The following is a 21,835-nucleotide window of genomic DNA, read 5'->3' as shown; positions in this document are numbered from 1 at the left end:
TTGATTTTGACCAGCAGCTTCCGGCGAACGTAAAAAAAGTAAACAGTTACAACTAGTGATGGGTAAAGTTAGCAAAAATCCGGAGTCGACTCCGATCCGACTCCGATAAATTTGGTATCGACTCCGGAAGGTAGGTCTGCCCTGCATTATCTGGAGTCGTTTGAAATCGTCCGGAATCGCCCGGAGTCGTCCAGGATCGTTCGGAGTCGTTCGGAGTCATTCGGAGTCGTCCGGAGTTTTCCGGAGTAGTCCGAAGTCGTCCGGAGCTATTGGGAGTCGGAGTCATCCCGAGTCGTCCGGAGTCGACATTATACGAAACAAACGCAAAGTGAAATAAAGACCTATATACGAAGTGCACGCCTAAAGTGAAAGATAAAAAAAACACAACAAAATGAAATGCCTGGTCACAAGCACAATAAACTACACGGTTCCTGTTGACTCCGACCGATTCCGATTTCGGTCGACTCCGATCGACTCTAGACGACTCTGAATGACTCCGATTGACGCCGGACGACTTCTATCGACTCCGGCCGACTCCGGACGACTCCGACTCCGAACGATTCCAGACGACTCCGAACGACTCCGGGTGGTTACGGACGACTCCGGACGACTCCGATTCCGGACGATTCCGAACTAGAGGTGTGCCAAATGAATCAGAACCGTATATGAAACCTTATATAAAATATGAATGAACCGGTTCACAAGAATAGAACGTTATGGTTCTTTTGATAAATTGAAATAAAAAATTATGAACGTTTAAAAAAATACGAAAAAAAACTTTCAACATTGACACATTTATATGCAAATCAAAAAACGGTCGAGTTTAAACTGCACAATGCGTTCTAGCGGCATATGACAAATTGCTAATATTGATTTGCTGTTCAGTCAGAATCGAACTAGTTAGTTCAATAGTTGGAGACGAATCGGAGTCGTGGGTGTGCTCCAGAGAGCATATAACAAGTTACAACACTGGCGAATGAACATATTTTAAAAAATTCTGAGCACCTTTGAAGCACCTTCACCGCAAATGTCGTGTACAGAGCTAGGATAACTGTACCAGTTTTCGGCAGGTTAGTGCAGCAGTTTCACAAAAACTAATCATACACCTAAATTATTTATTATTTTTCATGAAAATGATGTTATTTTGGTTGACAAACTAACGTAATATGTGAAAAAGCTAACATTGTTTTTGCTCCTATTTTCGGCAGTTTGTTCCTATTTTCGGCAGTTATTTCCTATTTTCGGCAGGCTGTGTTCCTATTTTCGGAATCGCGAATACGAGTCAGAAAATGTTTTTATCAATGTAAATAGGTAGAAAAAAAAGTTTATAACAGTTACTAAGATTACATACTTGATACCCACGTATCTGCCCAAGCGCCACAGATTAAGCTTAAACGACTGGAAAATTGAATATCCATAGAAAAAAAATGAAAGTTCCACAGCTTCATTGGTTTGATCAATAGATGGCGTATTACAACTCATCATTATATTGCTATCCTTTTCTTGCAATGTGGTGTTTCGACAAGTTTCTTCTTATCATTACCTAAATAGCCTTCTAACTTTCTGAGCAAAAATCTATATGAATGGTCGTGTGGTCAAGATACGTGGGTATCAACACCAACGACCATTACTAAAATCTCACTTGCTTCAGTGCTGGTGGTGTCCATTGGAGTTTCGTATTTAAACAACAGTATCGCCGTTCTAGTTCTAGCGATGCATAACTTCAATGCGAAACCATACAACAGTACAGAGGAAATGAGAAAGCTCTCCTCCAAGCCATGAAGCTCCACTGGTTGGGGTATCCCACCAACAGAGAGCGCCACCAGCTTTTTTGCTATTTTTAGAATGCATGAGTCGTTTGCCGTCTGCTAAACGAAGTCTTTCTATATTCCGTTTAGGTAGAGAACTTGAGTCGTTTAGAAGCCGTTTAGTGGTCGTTTAGTGGATTTGTGGCACTTGGGTGACCACACGACCATTCATATAGATTTTTGCTCAGAGAGTTAGAAGGCTATATAGGTCATGATAAGAAGAAATTTGTCGAAACACATTGCAAGAAAAGGATAGCAATATAATAATGAGTTGTAATACGCCATCTATTGATCAAACCAATGAAGCTGTGAAGCTTTCATTTTTTTCTATGGATATTCAATTTTCCAGTCGTTCAAACTTAATCTGTGGCGCTTGGAAAATGTCTTTCAAATATTTTTTATTTCAATAAAACTATGCTGTATGCCTACCCTATCGAAAAGAAAAATTAGTGATAGCCCAAGCGCCACAAATTGAACTCAAACGACTGGAAAATCGAATATCCATAGAAAAAAAAATTCTTTAGAGCTTAACTGGTTTGTTCAATAGATGGCGTATTACAACGTATATTGCTATCCTTTTCTTGCAATGTGTTTCGACAAGCTTAATCTAATCATGACCTATATACCCAGCAACTTTCTGAGCAAAAATCTACATGAATGGTCGTGTGGTCAGATACATGGGTATCAACATCTTCGACCATTATTAAAAGCTCACTTGCTTCTGTACAAGTGCCCAAGTGCCACAAATCCACTAAACGACCTCTAAACGGGTTCTAAACGACTCAAGCTCTCTACCTAACCGGAATATAGAAAGACTTCGTTTAGCAGACGGTGAACGACTGATGTACTCCAAAATACGAAAAAAAAGCTGGTGGTGCCATCTGTTGGTGGGATACCAAACCGTTTGAGTGCTTTCCTCGCTTTGAGAGCTTTCTCCTTCCCTTTGTACTGTTATATGGTTTCGCATTGAAGTTATGCATCGCTAGAACTGAACGGCGAAAAGATTGTTAAAATACTTGGAAACACGTGAGTTATTAAAATATTTCAGCAATTCAGTACAATATTCACCAAAAATATTATTAAAATATTTCAGCAATTCAGTACAATATTCAACAAAACACTTTAATACAAAAAATTAATCTGTATCCTTCAATTATAATAAGATAGCAGATCTTAAATCAAAGTTGAAAGTCCAATGTTATGGTAAATTTTTCCCCTTTGTTTTATATTATATTTGTGTTTTGATATTTGGTGTATGCCTATTTTGCAAAATAGTGAGACCATTTTACCCCGCAAAATACATTTTTACGACTTTTGATGTTGGTTTTTAAATTTTATTTTATGCATTTATATTACCTGTTAAAACGTCTACAACTATTTTTGTTTCGTGAATAAGAAGGTAAAGCTCCGGTCACCGTCCAAATATCAGAATAAAATGATTTATCCAATGAGCTATAGAAAAAATGTTGAACAGTGCCATTTTGCCCCGCCTTCCCTTATAGATCTTCTCTTTCCATCATGGCCGCGAGCAAGAACTATTATAGCGCGTGGCCACGGAGCTGACAAAATGTTGAAATTTTTTTCAACTTTGTCAAAATTGCTTGTCAACTGCAAAACAAAGCTTTTCTCGTGGCCGCACCAAAAATATACACAAGAACGACAAAAAGCTCCAACATCTGAATATCATCGATATTTTGTTTAAAAAGTACTAAATAGGTCAATTAGTCAATTAGATAAATCAATTAGAATCATGCATTTTAGCATTATTATCATAGCAATGGGTCACAACTGCGCCAAATAGCTGTTTGTTTACGCTTTTTCGCGAACGTCAAATCTTGTCACTTTTTGTCAACTTTTGTCAACTTTATTTCCTGGCTGCTCCAGGTTATAAAATTTTGACAAAAGCTCAAAAAAGTGACAAAAGCTCACGTTTTGAAATATTTGTCAGCATTTTGTCACTCTCATGGCCTTTCGCCTTTTAGGCCTTTTAGTACCTTGGTACCTATTTTGTGCTTCTTAAACAAGATATCGATGATATTCAGATGTTGGAGCTTTTTGTCATTCTTGTGTATGTTTTTGGTGCGGCCATGAGAAAAGCTTTTTTATGCAGTTGACAAGCAATTTTGACAAAGTTGAAAAAATTTTCAACATTTTTTCACCTCCGTGGCCATGCGCTAATTGAGAGAGATATGTATATTTATTTCGAGGTGTGTGAGAGAGAGAGAAAGAGAGACAGGCATAGAGAGAGAGAGAGAGAGAAAGAGAGCGCTCGAACACGATCCGCTCCCGCTGTGTGTTAAAGCGGTGTCACTGCTGCAAGCCACGGCTGACGAAAGAATTCCTTCATTCGAAACCTCGCCAGTGTGGTGGTGGGTGCGTACATATGTGTTCTGTGTGTAGTTTTGCCGTCGTTTTTGCGTTAATTAGGTGAATATCTTTCCCCATACTCATATTATTCTGGGATGCCCGTGTTGTACGTTGAAAGGGTATGTGTGTGTGAGGGTCGTTAGGGACCAGTTCGGTGCTTCGGACAGTGTGCTTTCCTACGGGCCACGCAATTTTCGTCCGAGCGTGTACCGGAGCGGCGTTGAAGGCAAGGGCATCTCCGCACCGCAACAAGGAACACAGTTTCTCGCTGCACTTTCTGTCGGCGTCGTTGTCGTTGTCGTGGCGTGGACTACACGGTTCCGTGTCCCCAATTCGCCGCTGCTGCTTACAGTTGCCAGCGTTGAACCAATCGAAAACAACACGGCAAAGCAAACGGGACAAACACACTAACACACAGCGACACATAAGGAAAAGGAGAAAAAAAGAAAAACAACAACCTGTGCACTCGCGCTAGCTAGGCTGTGTGAGTACGTACGCTGTGTGAGTATATGCGAGTGCGTGTGTGTTGCTGCAGCGCTTTTGTGCCTATCGTTTTGTGTGTGGGGAGTGTGAGTGCGTTTGAGTGCGTTTGAGTGTGTGTGTGTGTGTGTGTGTGTGTGTGTGTGTTTGTGTGTGTGTGTGAGGGTTGGGCCAGGGGTGCGATGCGTGCCTTTGCACACGTTGCGCGTTTGTTTTACAAATCCCAGCAAACAAAACGAGCGAGACAAAATGAAGCACAGCGCCACAGCACGGAGACAAGAAAAAAAGGAGAAATAAGTGCCTGTCCGATTGATGCGTTGGTGTGTCGTCTTTAGTGTGTGTTGATTAAATATTTGGGAGTTAAGTGTTTCTGCATGCGTCAAAGGCGAGTCCTTCCGCCGCGTGCTGTCCCTTCCTGTGTGGAATATTGTTGATTATCGTCCTATATGACAGTGTAGCTATTAGGTAGCGACGAAGAGTAGTGGGTATAATTCAGCCAAAAACACACCACACAAACACACACACACACACACACACACACACACACACACACACACACACACACACACACACACACACGTATTCAGATACACGTAACCACACTGTTTTGGAATGATCACCTATTCTAAATACTCGGGCCGAGCTCGAAAGTTTCCGTAATACGTGTGTAGTGAAGCAGGGGAGGAGGGAGGGAGGTGGTATGGTAGATGAGGAATGCGTAGAAAGTGTTCAGTCCGGCACTGTTGGATTTGTTGTTGATCTTGCATCAAAGGTATGTGTGCGCGTGCATAATCATATCCACCGTCGCGATTCCCCCTATACACAGGCACCATCAAGCTTTTGCAGACGTTAAAAAGTGTTCCGAAAAGCACAAAAACCTTGAAGAAGGGAACTGGTGGTCGTTAAAGGGTCTCGATATCTTAGAGCGCTCGGTGTCCTCTCACCGCTAAGCGAAACTATTATTTTGTGAACAGTGTTGCCGTTGGTTGCAAACATATCCCTGGAGCTGCAGCAACTTCCACCCCCTCTTCGGGCTGAATCCCCCCACCCGTAGGAACAGTTGGAATGGACAAGTGGGGAGATAAAAAAAAAAACACGAACACCACTGTGGCAAGCTGTGCAAGTCTGTTGTGTTGTTGTCGCATAAAGAAGAAGGGTGGTAGGAGGAAGGAAGGAGATCGGTCTCAAATATGTGAAGCATTTTTCACAAGCAACATGTCAGGTAGTCAGGCCCGAACCAACATTCAACAACATCTTTCTCATCATCGTCGTCGTGATCCGTGTCACCAACACCAATAACGAACGAGGCCCAGTGTGCGCACATTCGTGGTCGTGTTGTGTGAAGCGGCCACAAAAAGTAGAGCACTGCTTACGGGAGGTGGGGTGTGCAGGGGATGGCAGGGATGGGTTGAGGTGGGCCGGTGGGCGGAAAGCGACACATAACCGTCGCAACCAAGGGCCTAATTCCTGATTCAACACTCTAGCACAGTGGTTTTCAACCTTTTTGCTGCTTTTCCCATGTAGGGTGCATGTAGGATTTCATTCCCTACTCACAAGATCATGAGCATGAGGAGAGCATGTTATCCCAAGGTATTAGGCAAAGATTTGATCAAAAATTCCCCTCTAAAGAAGAAAAAACCCCTTGGGGGAATCCGCTGCTCTAGCTCCTCTTCCATCTTTTTCCGACTTGGAGGGAGTTTGTGAGAAAGAGAGAAAAAGTGATGTGCAGAGGTAGGTGCAACGGTCGGTGGAGTTTCAAAGAGAAAGACACAGAGTAGACACGGGTGTGGGGCTGGGGGGTGGGTATGGACTGTGTATGTGTTTGTGGCGAATAAGAGAAAAAGAGAAATAAAAGAAAGGAGCGCTGCAACTAGCGGTATCAGCAGCCAAGACAAGAAGAAGGGTGTGGTGTGGTGGAGAAGAAATAGGGTGAGGGGGGTGAGGAGGAGGGGTATTATTAAATACACTTTGCCGTTTTTCTGCTTCCGTCTTCTTTTTGCAACGCTGTTGTTATTCGCAACTCTCGCACTCCGGCTTCCCTTTCCCTTTATCTCCTCCTCTCTCTACCCCTCAATGACCCACACTCTCTGTTCCAGCATCCATTCTTTGTATATTGCATAGTCGTCGTTTGTCGCTCAATCACTTCCTCCATCTCCTCTATCCCGGCCCCTTCTTCTACTGTCTTCAGTACTCCTGTACAGGGTTTTCCGGGGGTTCTCATAGTTGTGGGACACTTCCTTGACCCTTTGTTATGGGAAGTGAACTTCATAGGATGGAATTTTGAATCTATTTTTTTTGAGCGAGAGAGAGAGAGAGAGAGAGAAAAAGAAAAAGAAAAAGAGAAAGAGAGAGAGACAAAGAGAGAGAGAGAGAAAGAGAGAGACAGAGAGAGAGACAGAGAGAGAGACAGAGAGAGAGAGAAAAAGAGAAAGAGAAAGAGAGAGAGAAAGAGAGAGAGAGAAAGAGAGAGAGAGAAAGATAGAGAGAGAGAAAGAGAGAGAGAGTGAGAGAGAGAGAGGGGGGGAGGGGGGGGGGCGGCACATTCGACGTAAGGGCTCTGAAGACCAAGCAGCTACATACAGGGTTTTCCGATAGGGTACTGGTATATTTGTTACACGTTCCCTGCACAGAACGATTCCTATACCTACATTAGCAGAAGCGAGAGAGGAAATATATATGAATGTGCTCTACTTCATTTGCTCTTACTGAAAATGATAGGGGAACTCATCTATCATCTATCTATATCTCATCATCACAAGGTGCAAAGCATTCATATGAATCTACAGTGATTTGTTATTCGAATCTTGAGCCGAAACTTCGAAGACTTACGGATTTTCAAAGATTCACAAATCTCCTAATATTCATGAATATCTACATATTCGTCCATCTCTAAGGATTCATGAATTTAGAAGATTCACAAATCCCTTAATGAGATCTTTCACGATTCTAGTCAGTTTTTTGTATGGAGTTTGACAACAAACAAGCTTTCTGGAGGCTTGACAAATACACATAACACTCTTAACATCTTCATTCAGAAAGAGATGCGATAAAAATCTGCCTTCTAAATTCATACACCTTGTGATAAGCCCACCTGTATATTATACCGACTTACATAGCTGCTCGCAAACTGCTATACAATGCAAACAGCTGACAGGCTGAAAATTCAGCCTACGAACTTAAAACGGAAAGGGTCCCAATATTCATATAACTCCAGGGATTCATGAATCTTTTCAGATGTATGAAAATATTGAAATTCGCCCAATCCCACCTATAACTTGCCCGTTGTGGGTTCTTGCCTCGCATGGACCATCTCCCCGTAGCTAAACGAACTATCCGGTTGCGTGGTACTTTGCAAAAAGTCTCGGAAGCCTGTATAGGCTGGCATGACCACGTAGGTTGTTACGACAAGAAGAATAATAATAAAAAGCTCCAGATTTAAGTTTTTGTTTCAATTTTTTGGATTCCCTTGAGATTAATGAATCATTCCAACTGAGATTCAGATTCATTGAATCATTCCAAAGATTCATTTAGATTCATGAATCTGAATAAGATTTACCCAACACTATTGTACGCGGGTTTGTGTGCATACCAATGCAGTTTGTATGCAGAGATCATCCCCAAGCTGTCTCGTGGTACGAGATAAGATTTTATTAGAAACGAATTGTCGCAAGACAAGAGACACGGTGAGCAGGGGTATGAGCAGGCGAGGAGCAGACGCACACATACATAAGCTCCGAGAGAGAGCGGGAGGGAAAGATAGAATGAGAGAAGGTGAATGGGAATAAGGTGTAGTCTCTCCGAACGTCTATCACATCGATGGTCTCGGGCTCCGGGGTCTCTGGAATGTCACATTTCAACCTGCCCCGCGCACTGCATACCCTCCTTATTCCCTACCCCGTTATCCTTTTCTTCTTCTCACGGGTATGTGTAAGTAGGTAAGCGCAGCGCAAACACGTATTGCCTATTGCACGGGGAGGGGTGCGCTTACCCCAATACACGCATGTTCGATTGGTTTATGTAAATTTGTGGCTAGTTTGTGTTGCCTCTTCCTCTGTCTCATTTCCCTATCCATTTCTTAAACACGACGCGCTTACAGGGGAGCGCGTGCGACAGAGGCCACGCAAGTACGGCAACAGGGCAGCAAGTGAGCGAACGCGCATGCGCGCGTCGTGCACTCAAGCACCCGAGCCGAAACCCCTGTCTGTACACCGTACACCCCGATATATTACATCTCTCTCTCTCGGGCCTCGGGCCCCGGGGTATCTGGAATGTCATATTTCACCGTGCTTTCTCTTTCTCAAGCACCCGAGCCGAAACCCCTGTCCGTACACCGTACACCCCGATAAAGTACATCTCTCTCTCTCGGGCTTCGGGCCCCGGGTGTCATATTTCACCGTGCTTTCTCTTTCTCTTTCTCTTTCTCTTTCTCTTTCTCTTTCTCTTTCTCTTTCTCTTTCTCTTTCTCTTTCTCTTTCTCTTTCTCTTTCTCTTTCTCTTTCTCTTTCTCTTTCTCTTTCTCTTTCTCTTTCTCTTTCTCTTTCTCTTTCTCTTTCTCTTTCTCTTTCTCTTTCTCTTTCTCTTTCTCTTTCTCTTTCTCTTTCTCTTTCTCTTTCTCTTTCTCTTTCTCTTTCTCTTTCTCTTTCTCTTTCTCTTTCTCTTTCTCTTTCTCTTTCTCTTTCTCTTTCTCTTTCTCTTTCTCTTTCTCTTTCTCTTTCTCTTTCTCTTTCTCTTTCTCTTTCTCTTTCTCTTTCTCTTTCTCTTTCTCTTTCTCTTTCTCTTTCTCTTTCTCTTTCTCTTTCTCTTTGATGTAGAAAGATCGAGAGATCGAGCGATAGAGGAAGATCGAGGAAGATCGAGGATATAGGATTTGATATAGGATTTGATATAGGAAGATCGAGAGATCGAGAGATCGAGAGATCGAGAGATCGAGGGATCGAGAGATCGAGAGATCGAGAGATAGAGAGATCGAGAGATCGAGAGATCGAGAGATCGAGAGATCGAGAGATCGAGAGATCGAGAGATCGAGAGATAGAGATATAGAGAGATAGAGAGATAGAGAGATAGAGAGATAGAGAGATAGAGAGATAGAGAGATAGAGAGATGGATAAAAGTGCACGTTTGTATGCACCAACATATACAACTATTGATGCAACGATGCATTCGTAGAAACTGCCAAATGACGGTGTGTTTGGGGCGGGTTGAGTAGGGATAATTGGTCTCTGAGGCCAACCATTTTGGGTTACCAATTTCCAAATTTCCTAGTACTTTTGTTACTCACTTTTAAAAGTATTATGACCCCGGTGAGTATTAATACTCACTTTTTGTTTGTCTTCATCTTCTTCTAGGAGTGGGCCGAGCTTTGTTTTAGAGTGTTTGAGCCGTGCAGTCGTGAACTTAATAGTGTGAGTGTGCGAGAAGTTTGAGATTCGCGTAATGCGTCTGTGGTTGGTGCGCGAGTCGGAAAGCAGCAGACCTTAGTGTACATTGTTTGCATTGTGCATTTTGTGTGTGTGTGTGTGTGTGTGTGTGTGTGTGTGTGCGTGTGTGAGCGATTTCGCCCATCCTTTTTGGCGTGGTGAAGCTCGCCCCTTCCTTCTCACCGCATCGATCAACCCTCCCCCTCCCGCATACACACACCCACCTTCGATCAACCTGTCTGCTGTTGCTGCTGCAACGATCAACTCATATATCAAAGCCACCTCACGAAGCGTTCACCGTCACCCACGCAAACAACAATAGCCGTCCTACCCCTTCTCACGTCTTCGAGTGCGCTGGTGTTAGTCTCGTGCGCCATTTCCACACTTTAGCATGGCCGTCAGTCGCCGCCGCCCGTCATCAGCGCCATCCTCTATCAGTGCGTACACCCGAACAGCGGCCGCCACACTCGGCATGGTGAAGTGCTAGTAGTGTACGTGTATTTGTGCGTGTGGGCGGATTAGTGATTAGTGTGCGTGTGCCCGAGTGTCTGGCCTCATTTACGCAGGCGATCGCGGTGTTAGTAGTGTGTGATTAGAAAGCAAGCAAAGGGCTAATATAATAAAGAGCAAAAGAACGAATAAGTGAGCAGATGATTTAATGCCAAAAATAGCGGCAAATGCAACTACATCTACATGTACTGTTTTTAACCAACTCATGTCAAAGAGATGCCCCGCACCAATCCTCGCACAACAAAGGCCCGTGTACACATGAACGGGCGGAAGTGAGTGTAGAGGAGCAGTGAAGTGCCCGACGACCGAGGGGCTGTCCCCCTCTCAGCTCAATCTACCTCAACACACACCGAGTGACAACCAAAAGAAGCAAGAAGGAAGAAGGAAGGGAAGAAACAACAACAGCAACAGCAAACATAAATAAAAACAAACAGAACGGAATCAGGACGTGCGCGCGCACCCTTCGTGTGTGCACGCACGTGAACGAAAGTGCTAAATTATGCCAAAAAGCTCCAGCAATGCAGATCTACCACTCGGCTGGGAAATTAACACTGACTACGATGGCAAGGTTTACTTTATCGATCATATCAACAAGAAAACGACCTGGATCGATCCGCGTGACAAGTAAGTTTTTTTATAGAGACATTGAGCCAATGAGCCTATTTTGGCTGTTAAAATCAATAAACCTAATCTTGAAATCTAAGATTCTTCTTTCAAGCCATTTGTGGCTTGCAGTAATCTTACCCTGGGTAGTCTAGACAAATTTAATGCTATTTATTGTACTGAACCCTCTCTTATATGCACGCCGGTGGGATTGTCAAATAAGAGGGGTTTTCAAATTAAAGAGGTTGAAAGAGATAGAAAAGAGATACAAAATTTAGTATGCAACCTTGATAGTTGCCATAGAACTGCGAAAACGATTTCAATTTGGAGCATACAGCAACACCATACACAATTAAGAGGGATACAAAAATGTAGTTGATTTTTAAAAAAATGGCTCAATTTATTCATGAAGGTTAGTTATTCGGAGACATTTTAAAAGTTTTCGCGGACAATCGTTGTCTAGTGAGAGGATAGCGTCGATGCCGGGATCCAGTTGGCATGTGATGCGTTCTGTATTACCGTGTCGGACGGTAATATCAATGCCACAGAAACGTAGCAAAGTGGTGGGCTGGATTTTTGCAATAAAAAGGTGTGGGTGAGCCGGGTATGTCCTATCCGAAGTCGTGATAGGATTCTCTAGTCTTGGTGTGATTGATGGTTTTTCCATGATGGTGTTGTGGTCTTGATGGTTTTCAGGAAAGAGCAGCCGCTGCTAACCCATTAACCGTTTCAACTTTTGGCGATGATGGTTTTGCTAAGGCGAATGAAGTAACGACTTAGATAGCACGCTCGGTTGTTACGTCCTGCGTCGACTAGTCGATCTGCTTTTTCGTTTCCGTGAATACTTGTGTGGCCAGGAATGCAACAGAAGGTTTTTTGGGGCGAATTCGGTATATTGCTGAGCGGTTGTATGTTACAGGGTTTTTCAATTGAGTTTTTCAATTGCTCCTAGTCAATAATACATTGCTCGTAATCAAAAATAGAGGATGCTAGTCAAGAATCTATTGCGACTATTGAAAAAAGATTGCTGCTAGTCAAAACTCAATTGAAAAACCCAGTATGGGTCAATAATTTCCATATTTTGGTTCCAAATGGGTTCAATGACATCTATCGCCAACAACGTTACCACCAGTTGATAAATAAGGTTAAGGTTAGGTTATCCGGCGCTACAAACGCTTTGCGGTCTTGGCCTGCCTCAGGAGTGTCCGAAACCGCTCACGGTCTCGCGCCTTCGTCTGGCAGTCCGTTATTCCAGCCTTACTGGCGGACACGTCCACGCCATCTTGCCACCTCAATTTGGGCCTACCACGCCTCCTCTGTCCTTGCGGGCGGCCTAAAAAGACTTTACGGGCTGGGTCGTCCGTTTTCATGCGTACAATATGGCCAGCCCACCGGAGCCTGGCGAGCTTGATACGCTGCTCGACAGTGAGGTCGCCGTACATCTCGTATAGCTCGTCATTATAGCGGCTCCTCCATTGTCCTTCCACACATTCGGGGCCAAGTATCCTTCTGAGCATCTTCCTCTCAAACGCGGCTAAGAGGGTTTCGTCAGATACTATTATGCTATAGTTGATAAATATATCGATAAAATCGATAATAACAAATATGGCGGATTGGTATCGCGAAGCGGCAAATTTGTCAACCGATAAAACGGTGGAAGCAACTGTCATGGCTGCCATAGCAATAGTGGATACAAAGTCGAGCAGTCGTTAAAAAAGTCGGTAATCTGTATCGCGAACGGCAAAAATTGGCTATATTGATCGATTTAATTACCAACTGCTTCGAAGCAGTTGATGAACAGTACAGAGTGCACATTCTCCGTGAATCAAACTGTAATTTGGAGTAAAAATCATGAATTGGAATATTGAATGCAGTGCTGCAAAATGTCACTGTCAATGTAATTAAAGAATCTGACTGAAACAAAATACATATCAGCGTCACGTACACAATTGTGTAATCAGAGGTGATATTGAAAGCGGTTGGTGTGACCAATACATGCTTCATGACATTTTTGAAATCATCGCTTGGTCAGTCACTATGTCATGACTTTTTTTACTGTGATCAGTTATGCAAAATTTCACTGATATAAGCTGGTATCGCGAAAGAATTGGTTTAAAATTAACAGTCGTTAAAAATTAACCAGAGTCGTTAAAAATTGCCAGAATTTGGCATCGCGAACGCATTGAGTTCATTTGTTAATTTTAACGACTGGTCCTATGCCGTCGTTAAACAAACGACTGTCAAGAGCGTATGCGATACAAATTAACAGTCGTTTAATTATACTGCTCGATTTTTTACCCGTGTTTGCCTATATGCGATATCGAGCAGTCGTTAACTGTTTTGACGGTCGTTTATTTTAACAGGAATGAACAACAAATGAACTCGGTTAAACCAAAATGAACTTGTTCCCAAACGACTGTTAAAATGTGTTCATTTATTCGCGATGCCGGCTATTGTTATTATTAGCCAGTCGTTTAAAGTTCATTTTGGTTTAACTGAGTTCATTTGTTGTTCATTCCTGTTAAAATAAACGACCGTCAAAACAGTTAACGACTGCTCGATATCGTATATAGGCAAACATGGGGGAAAAATTCGAGCAGTACAATTAAACGACTGTTAATTTGTATCGCATACGTTCTTGACAGTTGTTTGTTTAACAGCGGCATAGGACCAGTCGTTAAAATTAACAAATGAACTCAATGCGTTCGCGATGCCAAATTCTAGCAATTTTTAACGACTCTGGTTAATTTTTAACGACTGTTAATTTTAAACCAATTCTTTCGCGATACCAGCTAATAATACTATAAAGAACTTTGGATCGGCTTCTGTACCGAGGAAAGAGTTTGTCTTGACTTTGTTGCTGCCGGATCTACCGTTTTGGCGTGACAAAAGCACGGAATGCACTCGACCAAACGACATGAACCTACCTAACCGAACCCATTCCAAGGCAGTTCAGGTCCCTCGGCGTCATGATAACGACATCATGCCAACGAGCCGCCAGATTCTGGACGGACAGGTGCAGCACCATACGCGCACCGTGATAAACAAGCCTAGAATACTCTTTTGTATGGATTCAATTCAAACTGTTGTTTCCACTAGGCTACAGTATCGGACAGAATGATAGGACCCTAGTTTTTTCAACGCACCGTACACTTTTTTTGCCACGTTACTTGTGTTTGTGTGTGTGTGTGTGTGTGTGTGTGTGTGTGTGTGTGTGTGTGTGTGTGTGTGTGTGTGTGTGTGTGTGTGCGAGTCTGTGTGTGTGTGTGCGAGTGCGCGGGTTTTTGTCTGAAGAAACGTAGCTTGACATGGTTTCATATTGCATTGAAAGCATTCTGTTTATGTGTGTTATCATGTGAAACAGCGTGCGTTCACACTTGGATAAATGCTAAAGTTTGCATCGACAGCAGCGCTTGTTCCCCGGACGAGAACGCAGGTGTGCTGTTTCATGAATGTGAATACGACACCGGTGCGAAATGAAAACGCGCACAATAGCAATGAACTCGGCATTCCCTCACAGGTGTTTCTCCAGTGCACGCCATTGAAAGGCCTGCGTGCATCTTTGCGTTGAACGTTGTGTGCGCATGGGAAACTTTGTGTGTGCATTGAGCAAGCGCGCAGGTGTTCTTTTCAATGGGCGTTTTGTTTCATGAGCGCGGCAGTATTCTGTTCTGGTTTTGAATGGATACATGCTCACTCGCTTACTCATTGATTGTTTTTATCCATACGCTTTTTTGCTGCTCGACAACGATGTGATTCATCGCGTATAAAAGCAGAACGCAGGCAGTGCACGGCATCAGTCGTGTCCAAGTTTTTAACCAGTGTGTTCTTGACGGTCTAAGCAAGCAATTTTTATTACAATGGGTCGAGGTAAACATTGTACCGATTATCAGCGCCATATCATTAAGCGAATGGCGGCTGCTGGCATTAAGCGCAGAACGATCGAGTTCGTGATGGAACGATCGCGCACTTTTGTGGCGAACGCGCTTCGGACAACCGAAACGCGCAAGTCACCCGGACGTCCTCGGAAGACCACGGCGGAGGAAGACCGTAAGATTGTTAACATATCGAAGAAACATCCGTTTAGCTCGGCACCAGAGATCCGAGGCAGACTGAAATTGGCGGTGACGCCGAGAACAGTTCAGCGAAGATTGGTCAGTGCCGGGCTACTCGCGCGAGTGCCACGCAAAGTGCCCAATTTAACACCTGCGCATAAAAACGCACGGGTGTTATTTGCAATTGAGCACATGTTCTTTGATGAAGAGGATTGGCGCAGGGTTTTGTGGTCAGACGAGTCAAAATTCAATCGACAGGGGTCGGACGGACGTAGGTTGGTTCGGCGCCCTGTTAATTGTGCTCTTGATCCGAAGTACTGCTTCAAAACTTTCAAGCATGGCGGTGGTAGTCTCATGGTGTGGGGATGCTTCTCCTACTATGGGATGGGTCCGTTGGTTCGAATCCACGGTAATTTAAATCGGTTTGGGTATCGAGATATTCTTGATACTCATTTGCTATCACACGCTAGGAAAAACCTTCCTCGGTCTTGGATGTTTATGCAAGACAACGATTCTAAGCATACTTCCGGGACTGTCCAAACTTGGCTTGCTGACAACAATGTCAAAACAATGAAGTGGCCAGCCCTTAGCCCGGATCTCAATCCCATTGAGAACCTCTGGGCAATTTTCAAGAAGAGGCTGGGTAAAAACATACCGGAAGATCTGGATCATCTCTTCGATCACATGCAAGAGGTGTGGAGCAAAATTCCACCTGAAACGATCCAGAATCTGGTGATGTCGATGCGTCAACGCATGATTAATGTCATCGTGGGCGACGGCAATAAGATCAAAAACTGAGCTTATTGCATTTTTGAATAGGGATCACTGCTCGCGAGGGCGGTGGTCCTGCAAATTACAACAAAAACCTAACCCAAAACACAAAAAAACTACTGACAAATCTATCCGAAACGACCTACTTGTGAAACAAACACACACATCAATACACATTCAAACATACATACACACACACACACACATGCACACACACACATACACACACACACAAACACAAACACATACAAACCACACATAAACTTGACCCAACGGGTGCATGGTGCGTTAAAAAACCAATGCCCTATCTTTCTGTCCGATACTGTACCTTAATTGGAAAGAAATGTGTTACATATCATATGCACGTTTGCTTCGATCGTGTGTCCTTTTAACACTTCCAACAACAGAGCCGGGTGCGAAGACTTTTTACTTGTTTCTTTTTATAGAGACTTTGAGGCGCAAAGAAGGTGATGCCAATTCACCTGTTGTGTTATCTCTTAGGTATCGGTAAACGCCCGCACGGTGCTTTTTCTAAAACTGTATGAAATTTTATAGCCGCAGCAGATGAAAATACACGCATCAGAATCAAACAGTTTTGGGTTTTCCGCACGCACGCACACACGCACGCATGCACGCGCGCACTCGAGCACGCGCGCACTCGAGCACGCGCCCCCGAATGTGCGCACAAAATATTTGATGATTTGTTTCGTCACGAAATTTAAAATCATGTGAGTAAGAGTTCTAATCTCACTTAAATTGAGATCCACATCCAAAGCACCGGGTGGGGTGCGGGATCGCGGAATGATAGAGTGAACGGTCACTTTCCCCGCGCTGTGTGTATGTCCAAGGTGGATTAAAAATCCAGGGTTCAAACGTTGTTTACATTTATTTAATTTGATAATAAAACTCTGATTATACCTTTCTGTAGGACTAAAGGTATAGGAGAATATACCCCATCAACCTATTAAGAAAAAGAAGAAGAATTTGATAATATAATTTATGTACCATATTTTTTCGATTAAATATACTTTAAAAATATATTTTGAGCTATGCGAGTTCTTATTTAACATTAAAAAATACATTCAAGTGTGTTATTTCGTGAATTTATTGTATAATTCATTGTGTCTTCGACATGTTAGGGGATAAAAACTAAGAAATCATTTATATTTCCTATTTTAACATTTTTTCCTCATTATCTACGAGACACATGGACAATTTAAGTGAGATTAGAACTCTTACTCACATGATTTTAAATTTTGTGACGAAACAAATCATCAAATATTTTGTTATTATATCTCATTTTTTCGATACAATCAATAGACATACAAAAATGCACGTAGTAACAAAGAAATCTGTTCTATTTGCTATGCTTTGTGTGTGGAAACAAATGGTTAACGGTATTAAACTCACGTAAAGTCCCTCAGCCTGGGCCGGTCTGGTGGTACAGTCGTCAACTCGTGCAACGTAAGAACATGTTCGTCATGGGTTCAAGTCCCGAATAGACCGTCCCCCCATACATAGGACTGACTATCCTGCTATGGTTACAATAAGTCACTGAAAGCCAAGCTCATTTCACTAGTGGGTACCTGGCAGGCTTTGGCCGACAGCGGTTGACCCCCCCAAGGCCCTTTTCCACCACCTGGTATTTTGAATCCGCCTTGGTGTGTGTTGAGACCCGAAAACTCGTGACAAATCCGGCACATTAAAAAAAAAATCTTGTATTGCCGCTATACACCGTGCTACATGATGCTTAGAAGGTCGTTGAAGCATCAAACATGTTCAAATTAAAAAAAATGCTAACACCCACCAATTACAATACACAACCGCAATGTACATATATACCAACGTATACACGCAATCAGCTGATGGTGGAAGGCACGGGCCGAGTTCCAAGTAGGGCATACGGTGAAGGAAGAGGGAAGGGCAGGGTGAAGGAGGGAGAGGAAGAGGGCGAAAAAATGGGTGACAATATTTTTAAAATTTTTGACCGTTTTTTTGCTCTGCCGCGTAAAATAGTTCGTCCATTTCGCCAACAGAGGGCGTCGAAACTGCTCACTCAGCGCAAATTTCACTTAAAACAGCGCATGAAATTGGCCCAAAGTTGCGCAGAATCTGCGCAGATTTTGCCTCATTTCCTGCGCAGAAAACTGCTCGATTTTGCCAGTGGATCTAAAGTGATTTTGTGAGTGGATCTATTTCTGCTTAAAGTTCGGATGTGTCTGCTAGTGCTCTTTTAAGGACATGAATTTTGAAGCCTACAATGGTTTACAAGTTTAATCGAGCTGCTCTGACTTGATGGTACTGCAGATCAATTCCATAAACGGCAGTACAACAAATCAACAAATTAACTCAATTGATTGATGAAGTCAATCAGTCAGTGATGATCAATTGATGAAGTGATGATCAGAGGTCAATCAGATACTCAAACAGTTGGTGTGACCAATACATGCCTGGTGACATTTTAGCAGCCAACGCTTGGTCAGTCGCTTTGTCATGACTTTTTACACTGTGATCAGTTTAACAAAATATTACTAATATGATCATGAAAAATTCTGTTAGCGTCACGAGCTCTACTGCGATGATCTGCTCTCAAGCCCTTGGTACGATATTTTTGCAATCTTGGCCAATCACTTGGTCGCGACACTTTCAGTCGGTGATCATCGCGATGGTCATGAAAGAGATAAGCGGAGCGTGTGAGTGGTCCAAAGCAACAAAATGAGCATGATTTCTCGCACAGTCTGCTTGGTGCGACTGTTGGATGGTGTTGTTGTTGTTGTTAGTATGGTTTAGAGAGGCTTTGGCTCCTGCGGAGTTCTTTCGCCTCTCTCTGTTGGATGGTGTTCAATTCCGATGGAACGAGTGAGATGTGCGGTCTTAGGAACGAGCGATTAGGGCGGTGTGAGGAAGGAGCAAGGATTGCGGTCTGAGGAGCGACTGGAAAGCTGGCCTATTTTGGCGGCAATTATTTGGAGCGGCGGCACCAACAAATGTTGTTCGAACACATCACACCGACGAGGATTCCGCGAATCCCACCGTACGATGCAAGCGGGCGGCTTGTGTGGTCGGACAGACCAGAGTTGCGATGCAAACAATTTGCTGTTGTTCGGTGGACTACGTCAAGGGGGAACAGAGAGAGAGAGTAAAGAGATAAGAGAGAGTGAGAGAGGGAATAATGCAATAATTTTTGTAACCGAGTGGAGTGGGTCGGTCGGATGAAATACACGAAGGAGCTAACTTTTAACTCTACGACCGGATAGACGGGTATGATTTTCATTTTCGAACTGATATAACTTTTTGATGAAAAATGGTAGCTACTTAACTTTTTCGCTTATCTTTAGATTAGCCAACCAGCCATGGAGTTCGCTGTGCTCCCCTGCGCCCTCGCCATAAGGCTGGGGATCGCTGTCGAACACCTTCTTGGTGGGGCATGAGTTCGGCATCCCCTTGACATGCCCCAGCCATCGTATCCTGCTAGCCTTCGCCACCGTCAGGATTAGTGATGGGCGTTTTGGAGCGCACCAACGGCTCCGGAGCCGGCTCCGGACTAACGGCTCCGGAGCCGGCTCCGTCTTTTTCCCGGAGCCGGCTCCGCTCCGACGGCTCCGCACCAACGGCTCCGGAGCCGGGTCTGCTCCGACGGCTCCGGAGCCGGCTCCGCTCTGACGGCTCCGGAGCCGGCTCCGCTCCGACGGCTCCGGAGCCGGCTCCGGACTAACGGCTCGGCACTCACGGCTCCGTTCCAACGGCTTCGGAGCCAGCTTCAGGCCCACCGTTCTGGGGCCCGCGACGAATCAACGGCTCCAGTCCAACGGCTCCGAACTAAAGGTTCAATAGAGACATAATTGTATGATAGCGTAATAAAAAACAAATATATCTTCTCGCACGTGTGGAAACCAATACACAATGTGATTGCAGTATTGACATGCATGACGTTGTGTAGCATTCGTTGGTCTCGCCTTTCTTAACAATATTCAAAAGTCATCGATGTTTTTTTGATAAATTCTTTTAAACATGACCTACTCCGCTATTTACGGATTTTCTCGATTGAAACTTCATTGAAAAAGTTATTTTAGTCCTTTGTGTTAAAACCGGCTCCGGAGCCGTTGGAGCGGAGCCGTTGGTGCGGAGCCGGCTCCGGAGCCGTTGGAGCGGAGCCGGCTCCGGAGCCGTTTTGCCCATCACTAGTCAGGATGCTCGGTTCGCCGTACTGCTCAGCAAGCTCGTGGTTCATTCTTCTCTTCCACGCTCCATGAGCGCCCAGAGCTTTTTCATTGATACTCAATTCAATTCTTGCTGCTTCGCGATTGAGTCGGGTGTACGCCTCACACACCTTCGCTGTTGCCCTGCCGATGATGTCGATGCCAAGGAATTGGACCGGTAGAGGATCGTGCCATGGATATCGTTGTCTAGACCCGCGCTTTGAATAACACCTTCCAGGGTGGTGTTGAAGAGCAGACAGGAGGGTCCGTCACCTTGCCTTAGATCCCTGTGAGATTCGAACGATTCCGACGTCAAGTTCGATACTCTCACCTTGCACTGCACCTCGCTCATGGTGGCCTATAGGATCCGGATCAACTTCTTGGAGTTATAATTATAGCACCTCGCAAACAGTTATACTAGCCTACATTGAAGGTTGTTAAAAAAAGCTAAATAAATTTTTTTTTTTAAACATTAAATTAAGATTTCAATTTTTCTCAATTCCCTCGCAATGTTTAGCACCATGATTTTTTTCTGGCTGTGATTCCAAATGCCACTGTGCCAGTCACCAACCCTCACGACGTTTCAATCAGCGTTTCAGAACCTCAAATCAGCCCATGAGAGAGAGACAGAGAAAGAGACAGAGAAAGAGCGAGAGAGAGCGAGAGAGAGAGAGCGAGAGAGAGAGAGAGAGCGAGAGAGAGAGAGCGAGAGAGAGAGAGAGCGAGAGAGAGAGAGACAGAGAGAGCGAGAGAGAGACAGAGAGGGCGAGAGAGAGACAGAGAGAGCGAGAGAGAGAGAGACAGAGAGAGCGAGAGAGAGACAGAGAGAGCGAGAGAGAGATAAATCATAGAGCCACGAGCACTTTGCCGATCGCTGCCCTAGGCCCCTCATTGCATCAGGGTGCAACTCGGTGGTGATGTTTATGTACATACAAGCACAAAGACAGCAATAAAAAATATCGATGAAGATCCCACACGAGGAGGGGAGGGGTTAGCAGGTCCCACATTCTTTAACTACACACGCCTGCCTGCAAAGCGTTTGCACTAGTATGTGGTGTGGTTTACCGGTCGCATCCCTTTGTCAATGTAAAGTAGTATTAGGATTCAGTCCGTCTGCAGCATTAGTTTGCGATTGCGATTGCGATTACTATTCCGCTACGTTCTGAAAATATTTCATGAGCATTAGTAAGCCATATTTACCCCTACATAACCCACTGGGCTGAGAAAAGTCCTACTAAATCATTCGTCGTACACTATCACTCGTACACGCACACTTTTCAGAAACTTTTAATCTTCCGGACGGTTTGAATCATTTGCGAATTGCAATAGTAATATCCACGAGGTCAGTAAACCATCATCTTCCGGTTTTATGCTCCTTATCTGTAGAAAAAGAGAGGGAAGGGAGGGAGAGGTGGAGGGGGGGGGGGGGGTTGTGGAACAATTAATCATCCCACCGCGCACGACGTAACCCACCATTTGTGTTTTCGTGCGATAACACATCGTGCGCTGATTGTGTGAACCCTGCTAAGCGTTCCGTGGGGGTTGGGGAAAGGGATCAAATATTTCTATTGGAAGTGTGCGCGGAACATAGGAACTTCAAGGTGTACAGGCTGTCACCGAGATAC

At 44.1% G+C, this 21,835-nt stretch overlaps 1 protein-coding gene across 15 annotated transcripts in view; it reads left to right on the top strand.

Moving 5' to 3' along the window:
- Positions 1-4,083: 4,083 nt before the first annotated feature.
- The window catches only part of LOC1272272 (protein kibra), a 26,626-nt gene continuing 8,874 nt past the window's right edge, over positions 4,084-21,835 (top strand). For 2 of the 15 annotated variants that reach the window (XM_061654256.1, XM_061654349.1), the window contains exons 1-2: positions 4,084-4,235; positions 10,001-11,206. In XM_061654256.1, coding sequence (XP_061510240.1) covers positions 11,082-11,206 — 125 coding nt within the window. In that variant the 5' untranslated portion in view covers positions 4,084-4,235; positions 10,001-11,081. The other 13 variants (XM_061654298.1, XM_061654281.1, XM_061654273.1 and 10 more) reach the window with 13 other exon arrangements.

This window comes from Anopheles gambiae, chromosome X, assembly GCF_943734735.2.
Source record: "Anopheles gambiae chromosome X, idAnoGambNW_F1_1, whole genome shotgun sequence".
Classification (NCBI taxonomy): Eukaryota; Metazoa; Arthropoda; class Insecta; order Diptera; family Culicidae; genus Anopheles; species Anopheles gambiae.
This window is presented reverse-complemented; position numbering and strand designations above follow the sequence as displayed.